The sequence below is a fragment of the Pezoporus flaviventris genome, unplaced genomic scaffold (genome assembly GCF_033815535.1).
Source record: "Pezoporus flaviventris isolate CSIRO_AGI_PZ_B2104156 unplaced genomic scaffold, CSIRO_AGI_Pfla_v1 ptg000047l, whole genome shotgun sequence".
NCBI lineage: Eukaryota > Metazoa > Chordata > Aves > Psittaciformes > Psittacidae > Pezoporus > Pezoporus flaviventris.
The window spans coordinates 13085320-13101236 of record NW_026892595.1 but is presented as its reverse complement, the minus strand read 5'-3'; the positions used below and the strand labels follow the sequence as shown (position 1 = coordinate 13101236).

At 42.6% G+C, this 15917-nt stretch overlaps 1 protein-coding gene across 9 annotated transcripts in view; it reads right to left on the bottom strand.

The window, feature by feature from the left end:
* Positions 1–13379, bottom strand: part of ST8SIA6 (ST8 alpha-N-acetyl-neuraminide alpha-2,8-sialyltransferase 6) — a 47161-nt gene extending 33782 nt beyond the window's left edge. For 3 of the 9 annotated variants that reach the window (XM_061468360.1, XM_061468361.1, XM_061468358.1), the window contains exons 1-3: positions 13143–13377; positions 12774–12869; positions 3350–3448 (exon numbers count right to left, since the gene is read on the bottom strand). In XM_061468360.1, the coding sequence (XP_061324344.1) occupies positions 3350–3448; positions 12774–12869; positions 13143–13237 (290 nt within the window). In that variant the 5' untranslated portion in view covers positions 13238–13377. Of the gene's footprint in view, positions 1–3349; positions 3449–11682; positions 11732–12773; positions 12870–13142 lie in introns of those variants that run through there. The other 6 variants (XM_061468357.1, XM_061468367.1, XM_061468366.1 and 3 more) reach the window with 6 other exon arrangements.
* Between the last annotated feature and the right edge of the window lie 2538 nt (positions 13380–15917).

Here is a 15917-nt window from a genome sequence, read left to right as displayed (position 1 = left end):
GATAAGATGAAGATCAGACTCAGAAAGAAAAATTACCATCAGCTCAGAAAGAAACTGCATGCACTGACAAGTTATTAGCAACTTACAGGGAAACATTTAGTAAGGAGAAAAATCAAAGCATCACCCATAATGCTAGTTCTGAGGCTTTGTGAGAAACACAGGCACTCACTGTCACAAACTGTAAGGACCTTCCTGTAACAGAAGCTGCACCTATGGTAAAAATACCAATAATGCAAGAACCCTGCTGCCTTTCCACTACTATTTACTGGGTGGAATCACTCAGCAAGAGGTTTCTAAGCTCAGCAGCTCACCTAGAAAAGCACCACATGCAGGTTTTTAAAAGGCAGACCACCACCTCTGCTCACCCTACACATCCAGTTTTGCTCCTTTTGTGACTTACAAAGGCATGATGGACTGTCAGAACTCATCTTTGCCAGCACTGGCAGAGACATCCCAGTAGCATGTGCTGGGGGCCAGGGGACAGCTCCCAGCCATGACAGGTCTGCAAGGCAGCCACCACATCTGCTCACCCCAATATAAGGCTTCCACGCAATGAGCTCTACTTTAACAGACAATATTCCCATTGATTAATTTTTTTTAAAGACTCAGAGTGAAGCTCTGGGATTTGCTGCAGCTGGGTTTACAGCCCAGAAAGCTTTGTTTTCCTCTCAGAAAGCCTATTTTAGCATTCCTGCTTTAAGGGAGCCTTGGGGAGTCATTCCTCCAATCGAGGACAGTCCAGAAGGCCATCAGGGTATCATTTCATGGCTCTGCTGTAACCCAGACAGTCCTCTTCTCCACTATTCCATTTTAAAGAGCTGGAACAATACCTGTATTTCCTCTGGTACCCAGGTGCTTACAGCACTTATTCACTAAAAGGGGTTTATTACCAAGATAAAAAAGCTCAGGTAAATTGAACTATGAAAATACATGGACAAGACAACAATGACAGTGCTGAGAATAGTGAATGAAACACATTTTGTTCTGGTTTTGTCTACCACTTGCACCACAGCCATTATAATAACTTGCTGTTGTAGGAAATTCATCCTGTAAGAGCCTTGCTGACAAATAACACCTGGAAGGGTTTTTTGTCTATAGTACTTGTCAGGTACATAGTGACCTTCTATATTAACTGCAGTGGCTAAGGTAGAATCATTATGCACAGCTGAGGCACTGACGAAGTATAAGTACCTTCTAATTTCTGGCAGATATCTAAAGGACAACAGCAAGGACGGAAGTGTTTAGAAAGTAGGGAGACAATAGGTAAAATGTCAGAACAGGAAGACAGATGCGGCCTGACTGTTACTTGCTATAACTAAACAACTACTGGGGGAGAGGGGGAGGGGTGGCAGAGGGAAAAGAGGAAATGGCTATTTGAATTAGAAGGAAAATTGAGCAGCAAGAGTGAAAAAATGAGATATTCCTACTTGGCAGCTCATGTTCAAGAAAGAAGCAAATAAAAAGAGAAATAACTACAGGAAATGCAAGAGAAAAGGACGGTCCCTTTTGCCTTTGGACACTTTAATAGTACCAAAACAGCTATTAGTTTTTAAAGCCCTCAGGAGAGTGTGCACAGGGCTTGCTCTAGAATAAAAATGGAAAATTGCCAGCAAAACTCAGCATTTCAGGCTCTTTATCACCACCAGCACATACCTGCTGTAATAATAAGTTCCCACTTACATTGCGTTTTTTACTATCAAATCATTTGACAACCTTTAAACTAGCTATTTTTTCCCTTTCTGCCAACTTAAGAGGAAGGAGTATCCAGAATGTCCCTGAAAGTCTAGAACTGCAATATAAAACATTTATATACCGTGCCTGTGGGTCACAAAAAAGCAACACAGATCCCTGAAGCTCCTCTCAGTGAAAGGCAATGAGTTGCAATATTCATGGCACAAAGCAATCCCTTCCTCCTTCGTTCCAAGCATGTTTCTCTTCCTATCTGCCTAGCTCATCTTCTGCCTTGTTAAATGGTGCAGCTCCTTTCTCTTTAGTCACAGAATAGAGGTCTCACACTTGGTAGAGTTTCTCCTACAGTCTCAGCTCCAAAACGTTCTAGGTATGAAGAGCTCATCTGCATTGCTGCAGCCTGTACAATTTTGTACCACATGGAATAAATAACAGCATTTATATTGCTATAGCTGGATTTTGGAGGCACTACTGTGACTGGTTGTCCCTCTCTTGCTGTTAATCACTGAATTTTAAAGTCAACTGTGTTCTTTGACCTCTGTTTGCCAGTCTCTGTTTTGGCTCTCACCAGCAGCGCATCAGTAACATAGTGGTCTAACACCTTTCAAAAGAGTAAAACTTCAATAACAGTGTTGCTGATGATGTGGAATGTTGGTGGGAGGAAAGGTTACAGAGGAGAAAAAATAAATAATTAAGAGTAAAGACAGAATGCTGAGAATATGGTGACTTACAAACAGGTGAAAGGAGGGGGCAGAAAAGACAGAGAAGTTTTAAAATTGTGATAAAATTTGACATCTCCAGTCCTTTGAATGGGGAAAAGCACATAATTATTTCTAGGAGAGCTTTTTTGCATTCCACTTCTCTTCACAAATGGGGGGGGGGGGGGGGGAGGGAGGGAAGCTTTAAATCTTCCAATTTTAAAGCAATCATGTCAAATAATTAATTTTAAGCTAGAACCCAGTCTTGATGGGAAGCCTTTCTCATTTACAATGTTTTATTTACTGGTGCATCCATATAGACAAAATGTTACATGTCAAAAGCAATGTGCTGCCTCTCCCACTTTCACTTTAGAAAGTGGCAAGGAATGTGAGCAGGGCTGATATCAAAGATCTTTTTTCCATGTTGGGAAAAGGCAGAACAGAAGGTTAAAATCCAAAATTAATCTGGGATTTTTTTTTTTTTTTCAATGTAGCCAAAATTGAGTATTTTTTGCCTGTGAACCATTCATTATAATGAGTAAAATTAATTAGCAATTTTTTATGCTAGTACATTTTCATACCTACTCTAGTGAATACACTGAAAAGAACCCATTAACGGAGGTTGCTCATAGCAGGAGTGTTCACCAATCAGGAAAAAGACACTCAAGAATGAAATTATACCTCACAAATTCTGTACAGCCTTTTGTGAATATCTTGGAATAAAATGTTGCTAACTGGCAAGGAGAAATCTTGCTTATATTGTGAAAATAAGAAAAATAAAATACAACCTTGACTAAATCTAATTCATGTGAAAGAAAAAAATGCAGGCAAACATTAGTTATATAATTTCAGTTTCCGGTTGTATAGCTCCACATTAATATCACCAAGAATTATGTGAAAGAGGGCAATCTTCTACCCTCCTACTTAAAACAAACAAAGCAGAAAGCACAGCAAACACCTACCTTTTCTTCTTGGTAGATGATGATAAAATGTTGTCCTGAATTGCCTTACATTTTGAAGCCTGTTCGAACTGGTAAATTCCATTTTTATTAACAGCTGTTCTGTTGGGAGGGGGGGGGGGAGAGGAGGAGGAGAAAAACAAAAAAGGAACAAACTTTACAAGACAGAACATTCCCTGACAATGCTGTCACATTTTTTGCTATATCAATATGATTAATAACCACTGATTTAGCTGAAATCATCACCAAAGAAATCTTATTGACATATGGTGAAGCTCTTGTATAAAAGGGGAGTTTGCTGCTAGTGACGATAAAAATGTTTGATTCGTCAAAGTAACCCTATTTCATAGTGTGAATTGTATTTTCTGCTTCACACTGTAATCAGAAAATGTAATTAGAAAGAGAAATGAAGTGGGAAGCCTCTGGAAGATTATGTTTTGCAGATATTTAAAATATTCACCAGTAAAATATTTAGCAGATGCAATTCCCTAAACTTGTTGATGAAATGCAATATTCTGAGCCAATATAATATATACAGGAAACACCACAGGTGAAGTGGATCTTTCCACTTGGACCTTAACTTCTTAAGCTTAATACTTCCTCCCTCTTTTATTGTTTATTTACACAGTGAGGATAAACATTTGTAAAAGGAGCCAAGGCAAGTGCCAGACAGTGATCTTTAAATCTTGTTGCCTTATTTTTGCCAAGCTCCTGTGTGGTCCCCTTGCCCTGGTAGCCATAGTAGAAGATTGAGCCGGAAATTAGTGAATGACCAAGATACCGGTGTCTTATTCCATTCACCTCGATTCACCCTGTATCGAGGTTCAGTCTCATACTATCACCCTCTTCTATCATCAGCCTTCTGCTGTGGGTGTTGTCTTTTATTGTGACGTTTTTTATTTTTCTTGCTCTTCTTCACCCTTCGCTCTTCCTCCCCTCCCCTTTCCTTTTGGGTTCTTTCTACTGATTCACTGCTTATAGACCACTTGAATATTGCAACCTGTTTGTCCAAACCAGAAACAGAAATACAGAAGACAGATGCTGTGTCATTCACTCCTGGGCATGAGCTGCAGCAGTGAACAGAACCTGTGCTGTTCTTAGCAACACAGAACAACTGAGCCATCTCTGTACAGAGGCACTCATACACAAAGAGAAAGGGTCTTCCTGGTTTGTACACAATGTGCTGTGCTGCTGAACCATGATTCATTTTACCAACAAGGACCAAAACGCCATTGCCTTCACCTGTTAAAACATGCTGACCACTAAACAAGATTTCTGGCAAGCCGATTTTGAAGTTTAGTTGGGAAAGATGCCATTTCAAGTCACGGAATCATAGAGTGGCTGAGGTTGGGAGGAACTTCTAGAGGTCATCTGGTCCAACCTCCTGCTCAACCAGGGGCACCTAGAGTCAGTTTCCCACAACCATCTCCAGATGGCTTTTGAGTGTCTCCATAGATGGAGACTCCACAACCTCCCTGGGCAACCTGTGCCAGTGCTCAGGCACCCTCACAGTGAAATAGTCTTCCCTGATGTTCAGAGGGAAACGCCTGTGTTTCAGGTTGTGAACATTGCCTCTGGTCCTGCCACTGGCCACTGCTGAGAACAATATGGCTCTATTCTCTTTGCAGCCTCCCTTCAGGTATTGGTAACGTCCCCCTTGAGCTTTCTCAAAACAGCTAACATCTTAAATAATTCAAATAAGAAAAAGGCTGACTGAAGAAGAGAGAGCAGAATAAATGCTTGTTAATTTTGCTACTGAACTGAGTGGCATGCTCATAGCTATGACAGGGGAGGAAAAGGAACAAAGCACCTGTCCTTCTCTTTCCATCACCCATGAATTTTTTAATGAGTCAGTCACTCCATAGGAACAATTCACCCAGAATACAGGCTGCAGAAGCTCCCTCACTTTATTTCCATCATGAAGATCTTCTTCCCAGTATACATTCAGTGCCCCTAAGGAAACAAGCAGCCTGCATGCTCCTTGTTGAGGGTAATGGTAAGACAACACAATGTAAACCTCCGTCCTTTCAGTTCTGCAGTGACTGCAATACTTAGCAACAGTTGGCACTACCTACCGAGAGCTCCTTGGCCAGTCTTGCGTACAGCTCCTCATCTAATTCCTTTTCAAGGAATGACATACAAACATGAGGACAGAAGGCTCTCAGAGCACACGGTTCAGAGCAAACAATTCTGCAGATCTCACATAGCAAGCGCCAGCAAATATTCTGCTTACACTATTTATGAACGAACACAGGTTTATTGCAGGTGGGTCTGAATGGTTCTGTCTACACAGAAGAACCAGATGGGCCCTTTCACTAAACAACCTAACACCAGTTCCTGAGCAAGTTTAGTTAGCACTAAATCATGTTTCCTCCCTCTTGCTTCTTTAACTCAGCAAACTCAGATGATTCGTCTGCAGCTGCAGCTTAAAGTAAGGGAAATGGCTACAGGCAAAGCTTAGGTGCATAAGCAGCACCTTGAAAAAAAGAATTGTTGCTATCATAAGCCAAGTGCATGTTACTGCTGCAGGTCAGTTTTTCATTACAACTAAAAATCAAGAAGCTGGACAGAGGAGACCTCCTTTAACGCATGAAACCTGCCAGGAAGATCAGGAGGTTAGGTTTGATCAGATCACTGTGAGGTACGTTCAGAGCATCGTCAGACAACCAATGTTATTTCACATGCAGGTTTCAACACCATACAGAGAATCATTACAAGGTCCTTACAGCTTACTATTAATTTATGTCCTCAGATCACTGGGGCAGTGAATAAATATTCTCTCAACCAAATACAAGCTTTACTCAACAGCCTTTTAGTCTTTTTAAATTCACAGCACTGAGATCAATTGAAGGAAGTTGCCTCTTTTTTCAATATACAATTGCTTTTTACACACACATTTTCAAGACCTGAAAATTTCAAAAAAGGAAGAAGTCAGATAAAGAACGATCAAAATAAATTCCTGCTCCATTTCATCATTATATCCTGCCAATCACTTTTACAGCAATCAAGGGAATAAAAAAAGGAATAAGGAGTCTTCCCTTTCCATAACAAGTAGATAGTGAAAATGGCACAGCTGTGGGGAAAACCAAACATGAACTTTAAGTTCTTTATCCATACAATGCAGGCACAAGATAGATCAACAAAATGCTGCTTCTGCAGCTTTTTCCACACAAAATTTACTCAACACTCTATTTATATGGTGTAAAAGGACACAAAACCAAAACAAATTATTTGCAAGACATGCAAAGCAATGACTCATCCGAGTAGAAGTTAAACTTCTGAATTTCTGTTTCACTGTCAGAGTAGCCTCTGCTTCTCATGAGTGAAAGATTTCCACATGCAGAGAAAAGGGGTGTGCAGGGGGCAGTCCAGACTTCTACTGCATTATTCATTGCACAGTTGTGCAGACAGCAGGCTCAGATTAGATTTCTGAACACTTATGACAATTATGCTAGGCAACATTTATCACTAAATGAATTTACCTGACCTAGTGCATGACAGTCTTTGTTCAATACTTAGAACTGCGCTAAAATTTCTGCAATGAAATCAGGTAACATGCCCAGCAACGCAGATATCAGGCTAAATTCAACTAATTTTACAAACTCTGGATGAGAACTTGAAGTGGAAACCTTGCTATATTCTGTTGTCTTGAACTCATAAAACTGACAAAACAGTGAAATTTCTGCTGCATTTCCCTTAGGGTTTAGATGTTCTCAAAGCCAGTATCACTGGCCAGAATCTGAAAAACGTTTTTTTTTTAATCATATACGAACAGCTTGAGGACCACATACTTCCTATGGTAATTCTAGGAACTCTGAAAGTACACCATCTGTACTTTAATAAATCCACAGTAGATTAGGACCATGTGCCATATTTATCAGCAAGTTGTTATTCTATATCTTGCTCTCAGGAAGACAGCAGCTCCTTTACCTGCAAAATTCTTTAAGACGACTATTGCACCCACCCTTAGAATAAGAAATAGAGGAACTACATGGCCCCTTTTGCTATACCTGTAGCATGCAGCCCTGAGCCTATAGGGAGCCTTAGTGCAAGGAATCACCAAACAGACAAGTACACTGGGGGAGCAGTGATGTAGGGAGGGAAAGGAAAGAGAAGCTCTTTGAAAGCAAGACCAAACTAAACCCCAAACAGTTACCAGAGTAGGAAAATGGATGGACAGAAGATAGATGAAAAAAGTATGAAGGGGGATACAGGGACAGGTAAAAATGGAAAAATAACATCGAGTGCTGTGAATTATACTGTAACATAAAGACATGCCCAGGACTGAAAGGCCAATCCTCCAGAATTCCCATAAAAGCAGCTGGAAACAACTCAAAGAACACAGGGTGAGATTTTCAAAAGAGCTCAGAACTGGATTGTCTGACAGCACTAAAAGCAGCAAGAATTTCACCCCTAATTTCAACAAGAGTTAAGTCCACACTGAACACATGGAAAAATCTCACTCATTGACTCCATTCACTCCATGCCCAGCAAAAGCAGTTGTTGCACTTTTCCTAAGCTTTCTGCTCTTGTCTGCCTTGAAGCAGCACAGGACCTCTGATCCCTCCTCCAGCTGAGGATCTCCAGCTAAAAAAGGGTAACTTCTGCATGCAAAACTGCACATTTATATCCTTCTAGCAAAGTGGCGCTGAACAACACTATCCAGACTGTGAACACCTTCTGTCTAAATCTCTCCCTTGAAGAGACTAATTTATATTTGAGTTGAACACAATTAAAAACCAGTAACCCATACTTTCCTAGGAAGAGTGTTCTAAAGTGCTACCTCTGACACTATTTCAAATTAATCAGATGATAAGAATATAGTGACATTTTTAAGGTTCAAAACACCTTGATTAATAAGGCAATACACAATTTAAATGCTTGGTGAAATGGACTATTAAAATGGCTTTATCAAACCACAGAAGTAAGAGTTTCTCTTGTAACATTAATCACAGTAACTGAAAGAGACTGATTCTACTGTCCTTGTTCAAGTTCCCACAGAGGTTTTGCTTATCTAAGGAATGCTAAATCAGGTCTTTAAGACAAGCTGCATTTTGAAGGAAGACCTTCCAATGCATTCAGAGTTATACATCAGACAGTTTTTCTTTCTAAAATCCATAAACCGCATGACAGGTAACATGACAAGCAACATGCAGAGTCTCATGGTGGGTAAAATGAAGAGAACAGGTACTTACACTAAAATGATGTTACAACAGTACGCAAGAGACAGAATGACAGAGCAGTTTCACTTGGACCAAGTAAACAGAAGGAGGCTGAGAAACCTTTCACCACTGTCAAAACATAAATGTGTCCTGGCAGCAGCTTTCAGTTGAACACCTATTCATTTAGACAGAACTAATACATGAGGCCCGTGTTTGAACAGCACTCCTAAAAAACATCTACATGCATCACTTGGGAATGAAAGGAAAAAATACTGAAAAGGGTAACAATAGTGAAGTAGGCACCAGTACTGACTAATCTAAGCTCTAGCAAATTATGCTACAGTATACTAAACTACTGCTCATAATTGTGGTTAAGTCTGTCTCTTCACTTTCTGACTGCCAGAATGCAGTATTTTGACAGGAGACAGAATGTACAGGTCTCTGTAGCACAGTTAATTAAGTATAGATGTTTATTCCCTAGGTCTGCATAAAGATCTGCCGCTGAGAGAGGAATTGGAGAAACAAATACTATGGAAAACACTGTATTAATGCTAACTTGTTTACTCATAGCTCCTCAATCATTTCCTCCCACTGTTCAATTACCCCAACAGTCTCTACACTGTGCTTGCCTTGGACCTGCAAAGGAAGAGTGTAAGTTAGGGAAATAGTAAGTAAATGCCTTAAAATTAGTGACACTAACAGAATAATAGTAGTGATGGTCAGTTCTTCAGGGTATACTGCTGCCTTGTTATTAGTTGTGCACAAAGTATATAGAAATAGTGCTTGAGAAAACTGTTTTCACTTCCTTTGTAGGACCTGGCATTATTTATCTGCTATATATCCCTGGACAGTGCAAAAGGAGCTAAAATTTCTGCACAAGCTTAACCTAGTACACCCTAGGCCTCATAACAAAGACTACCTAGTTCCTCTTACTGCTATCACCTTCTCTGATAAGCACGAGCAGTACTGAGCCCTCTATTTTGCTGTTAATGCTGTGACTACACAAACAAATATTCCAGCAAAAACACAGCTGTGAGGGGAGGACCAACGGTCTAAAGGTGGGACAAGTGCAAGACTACTTTTGGTTGTACTGTTGGCTTGAGCAAGTTTAAGCTGTACTTTCAGTTACAGCTTAACAACTGAGAAGATGCTATGAGGCAGCGACATGAAGATTTTCCAGAGAACCATAGTATTGCAGTGTGAATGCTACTGGTTCCATGAATAAATCTGGGGACTACTAGAGAAATCTTACTAACACTGGCCTTTTTTTTCTTTTAGGAAGAAACCCTACTAACAGGCACTGCAGGCTGCAAAGTAAACCCACAAGAGAACCTGGAAGTTACACTGTAGAGGCAGTCACATTGTTCGAGTGACCTAACCCTTAACAAGAAAAAGTGGTAAGAAATGTCCTGCAAGAGACAAGCCACATCTTCAAGGTCATTTACTAAGGCACAGATCTTCAGAGAACTTTAGGTGGCTGGTCACTACCTAATTAAACATTGCTGTGCATGACAGCTGCCTAACTGTCTGTGACAGTCTGAACCAATCCCCTGTTTTTCATTCTTTCATCTTTCAGTTTCATCCCTTTAGAAGAATTACTCGAAGTAAAAGAACAGATTAACTTTCAATATTGCAAGCCAACAGAATAATAGGGCTTTGGAGATTCTTCAGGAGATGTCTGGTTACAAATATGCCTCCAACAGCACAGGGAATTGTGATAAGAAGAAAGATTAGCTTGAAATTCTGAAGATTGTCTAGATTACTTACAGTTAAAGCAGGGTAGTGCCCTTTTTTTTTTAACTTTTCCACTGAAGTTGGTGAGAAAATCTTACCTTTCCAGACAAATGCATCAAACTGCTGAAGAGATCAGAATCTAATCAAACATCCACACACATCCTCTTACTCTGACGCAGTAAAGGACATTGGTGTCAGCAACACAGCAATGCTGATCAAACTATCGGGATACTGTAGGAGACCCATACTTGCACCAAGAGATTGTCCTAGTTTCATGGATCAACATACTCATATAGCCTCATCCGATTCAAAAATTCACTAACCCCTGTACAACCTATTTCAACAAGGGACTCTTCTGTGCTTTTGCTATACTCGTGAATAGCGCAGCAAACTCACACTGCAAACTGGAATCTAATTCCTATTGACCAGACCATCCATCTCCAACACTGAGGGATGGGTCTGAACCTCCTGAATGAGTCCAGATGCTTTCTGGATCAAATCTCTCCAGCATGGCCCTAAGCCAGGCCCAGTCCAGCTGCTGCCTGGATCAAACCCCTTCAGCATGGCTCCCCGCCCAGTCCAGCTGCTCTCTGGATTAAGTAACAGCTCCTGTTCAGTCCAGCAGCTCACTCTCCTTCCTCATACACCAAACATGCACCAGGAACTCCTGTCAGGCCAGCTTACTGAGCATAGCCACTAGGGCGAGAAAGAACATCCTCTCTTGGATTCAGCCAGCAAGCCATCCCTTCCAAAGACACTATAGTTACAGGAGATGGAATGAAATGAAACTTTCATTGGTGAGCAATTTACTTGTCACACTTTTGCAGTCACTTAATCACAAAGAAATACAATTTCAGATTGATCAAAACTAGCTCTAAATTGGTGCCTAAATCCTCCAAGTAAATTAAAGAAAAAACATGTATTTAAAATCTCATGCTCACTTATTACAGAGATTAAAAACCGACCCATACATGCCATGGATTTTCAGCCCACTTCAGTATGTGTTGCTTACCCTTTCTTTGCTCCAGTTGCGAGTGTACTAAACAGCAGATGGAAAGTACCTAGACTGCTCTCTGAAATGCTGTCTGCCAGCATTTTCAGTCAGTTTGACTCCATGGTTTAGCACAGAGCGGAGTGGAAGGAGACTGCAGCTCAGAAACAAGCAGGAGAAAAGAAGGGTCGTAGAACATCGGGCACAGAGAAACCACAGACATAACACAAAACAGGCTGAAGAGGAGGATGGAGCGACAGCTACAAAAAGCAAAGCAGAACAGGGTACATACTGCAAACCCAATAAATTGTAAGGAGTGGAAAACAGAGGTAGAATGGGAAAAAATGAGCACAGGAAAGAGAAGCAGCCTAAGAGCACGTAACAGCAGTCAGAATTCTGCACATGTTCCTGTTGTTTCAGTCTAATTTTGAAAGACATTATAAACTTACAGCTTGTGAAAGTTCTACATTTTGAGGCCAGGAGCACAAGGGTGTCTCACTGGTAACACAAAAGAAACCTATTGTTGGGGTACACTGCAATGGTTACTACAACTAATGCCACTTGCATCCATTTAGGGAAAGCATGTGCTGTTTCAACCTCAAATTCAGCTAGATCAGGTGAGATGGCAGCCTCAGGTAAGGCTCACCATTGACTTCAATATAATCAGGACATCACAGTTACATCTAATTTTCATCATGTGGTTTTACCCATAATATGTATTAACATATGATATCCTTGAAAACATATGATAATCACTGAAACTGCAATGGTAACGAAGCCATATTAAGTAAAAGAGTAACAAAAATATTTGTAAGCTACTTCTTAGATAGTAATATCTCATGTGAGGATGACACCACCCTCTTCTGCACTATTAGTTTTCCTACGGTGTGTGAAGAATCAAGAGCATGAAAACACAGTCATTATAGTGAAGCCTGCATGTGAGACATAACTTGTTTCACAGCTAATTCTAACAACTATTTTCATATTTAACTTCACAGTATAAAATAAGAGGCAGTAAAGCAAAGATCAACACTGATCTAAGCCCAAGACGTGGAACCAGGTGGAAGGGCTCCCACAAAGTAAGATGCTACACAACATGAAAAAGGGCTCATTTGTCTTCATCCTATGGATTTTAAAAGAGAAATGGGTATTTCTAACTAAATACTCATTACAGAAACGGTAACAGTATTATACAGCTCCAGCTCCACCTTCCTGGAAAGAGTAATAAAAGATACCTGGAAGATGACATACAGCAAGCACTTTTTGCATCGTACGTTAACAAAACTGCTAAATGCAACATTTTATTGGGCTCAAAACCAACACTGGAGCAAAACCTGTCATTAAAAGGGCCTATGAGCAAATAATTTACTGCAGTTTGAGTGAATTTTCATGTTCTTAGCCTGGTAAGCCTCTTAACACTCTCCCTGATCAAGCCGTCAACACAAAAGGCAGGACGAGTCGGAGCGCAGGCAGGGTTCTGCCTCTGCGGACCCTTTCGCACGGACCCCGCTACCAGCGGCTGGTGGCGGTCAGCCAGTACCTGTTCTCGGTCCGCGGAAGGGGCGTTAGGGGCTGCCGGAGGGCTCGCACCACTTTCGGCGTGACAGCAGCTACCCCCGCGTCCTGCTCCCAGCCCCTGGCAAGCAAGACAGGAAAACAAAGTTGTCAAAAGCAGTGATTAAACATTACCAGATGGGAGCGGCGCCGGTCTCCTCCCCGCCAGCCCTTCACACGCCGCCAACAACCGAGCCGAGCCCAGCCTGCGCCGGGCGGCCACAGCACCAGTCTCCGCCGCGCCCCTCTCCCGGCGAGGGACTCACCACGTCCCACTCCTTCTTCCCCAGCCGGCGCCAGGCTCTCCCTCCCTGCAGCCCCACCGCCACGGGAGAGGAGCCCCCAGCCGCCCTACCTGGCGCGGAGGGGCTGCTGGCCACCCAGCCGCAGGAGACAGCCGCCGAGCAGCAAGCTGCCCAACGCCGCGGCCAAGGCGATGACAGCCCGCATGGTGCGCTCGGCAACAACACCCACCACAGCTACGGCCGCCCCATAGTATTTAAGGGAGGCTGCGAGGAGGGGGAGGCGGTCATGGTAGACACAGGGTCTCTCCGCTCCGCCCCTCGCCCGCAGCCCTGCGCCGCCGCTGACAGCACCCCCCACCCGCCTCCCGCCTCCCGCCTTCCCTCCCACCGCGGCCGCTGCTCGGGGCCCTGCCCGCTGGGGCGGCCGCGCTGAGGGGCTGGACAGGGCAGGGCAGGGCAGGGTCGGGAGAAGGGGGAGGGTTTCTCGGCAAACTTTACCCTCGGGCAAGGAGCGCCGCTGCCGATGGGGCAGGTTCCTGGGGGTGCCTGCCCTGCCCTGCCCTGTGGCTGGTGCACTTGGGTGGCTGCAGCTTTAATAGGTCTCTATTTATAAATAACACCCAGTGCGTTATTTGGGGTTTTATAGAATGCGTTTGCAGTGGGTTTGGTAAATAAATATTTCTGCATCTTTTTTTTACCTAGTAGTGCATTTAACGGGGTTTTCACAAGACCACCTAGAGCTATGAGAAACCTAGTAAGGTGACAACGTGCCATTAAGCCTCCTTTATTAACAGAGCAGGTAGTAGAGATGCTATACTTGATAACAGCCTTTCAGTTGTAGCCAGCTGATACCTTGTTTTTTTCAGATTCTTCACTATCCTATTTTCTGTGCCTGCAAGCGTTCTCTTAAGCCCTGGGGCTGCTCCTCTTATGCTCTCAAACAAGGGCTGGAAGGCCGCAAAGAGCGAGCACTGCTGCAGCTGTATAAATGAAGTAACAAGGGTCTTGATATCATGACTGGTAAGTGGTTAGAGACAAGGATGGGAAGCAGCATGCCTATGGTGCATCAGAGGAGCAGCACAGCACCAGCTGTGATTGGGTATGCCAGGAAATGCCTAATTCTTTTTTAGGGCATTTGTTACCTCACTGGTTAGCAGTGCTGTGGGTGCTGGTGGGAGGCAGCTAGAAGCCACTGTGGGCTGGTCTCTGTGTGGGGTGGCAGGTAGTGGACTGGCTCAGTGCACAATCCCCCTGAACACAGCTCAGTTGTCCTCTTGGCTTTCAAGTACTTAGTTGTAATCAAGAACCAAAGCCAGAGATAAGACTTTAGAAGTCCTGAAGTTTGCTGTTTTGAGGTTATCATGAATCCTAGATGTCTTGAACATGAAGGTGTTTCATCACCATTTCCCAAAAAAACTTGCTTCAGCCTTATCCTATAAATCCACGTGACATGGTACATGAACATGTAGGGGCCAACGGTGATGCTTTTCAAGGTATATATATGTTCACTAGGTATCAGATACTAGAAATTTCAATTGCACTGTTACTTCTGTAAAATTTGAAGGCTTCTCCTTATGTTAGTGGATACTATCAACTGTTTCATAACACCCATTAAATACTTCATATAAAATAATAAATCTTTCATTTTGGGAAGTCTGGTGGTATTCTATTTCAGCTCTGAATAGACGAAGATGTGGAATTACAGACAAGAAAACTATTTTTTCCCCTTGCTGTTATTTCTGTCTTCAGTACACTTTTCCCATGAGTCCTGAAGCATCACTGTCAGCTAATCCATGGGAAATTTAGTGATGTCAGTAAGAACATCGTATTTCAAGTTAGAGGTCTGCTGCCAGCACCAGTATATAATATCAGCAGAGATATTTTTTTTCCATATCAGAAGGTTAATCTTTGTGTCGTGTTAAAGTTCTTGCAAAGAAAATGGGAAGTTTATAAACCATATCTGTTTAAATTGGACTTGGCACTCGGTGCTTGTTGTTTACCAACAACTTTACAGACACTTATTGATTGATTGTCACAATACCTCTAACGTGTTACCAGCCTTAAGTTCCTGGCAGAGCAACTTAGTAAAGAGATTAAGTGATCTAACTAAAGGGCAAGTTAAGAATCAATGGTAAATCGGGATTCAAATTTAGGAATGCTAGATTGAAAGACCAAGTTTCGCTTGCGTCGTGTTGCCATGTTGAAGTGACGGTGTCACATAGCATAATGTAGAGGGTCAAAATGGTACAGGCACAGGTGCCAAAGATGCCACACAGGAAAAAGCAGAGACCGAAGAGAGTACACTGAGACTGTGTCCCATCCCATCCTCCTCCTGACAGCTGGAAGCTGCTGCATCTTGGCAGCATCCCCCAGCCGCTGATTCCCATTAGCTTGTGAAGCCAGTGGGAACTGATAATTGCTGGATCGCAGAGAAGGAAGAGATCACTAATCAGCCAGGTGGTGTCATGATGACTTTGTTGCTGTGCTCCTACAACCCTACTTAGCTGCTAATTTGGAAAAGTAAAACGTAGCCTTGGGTGTCATCCGTGAATGGCTGCTGCCCCCCCAGGTTGACAGGATTGCATCTCCAATGGAGTCTGGTGGCAGTGCCTGTAGGGCTGCTGGTCACATGGAGCTAGCTTAGCCTTCTTATTTCCAGCAGCTAAATCATATTAAGAAGCAATTAATGTTCACTAAATGCTTTCCTAATGCTGCCTTCTCATCTCAGCAATGGCTGTCACAGGGATATTAGTTATTGCAAATAGGAAGGGAGAGGACTGGCATAATTAGGAAGAAAAGAAAGGTGCTGAAGACATACAGGGAAAGCAGAGTCCTGAATTGTGGCAAAGCACAAGAGTGCCCAGAGTGAGAAGGTGGTGTAAGAC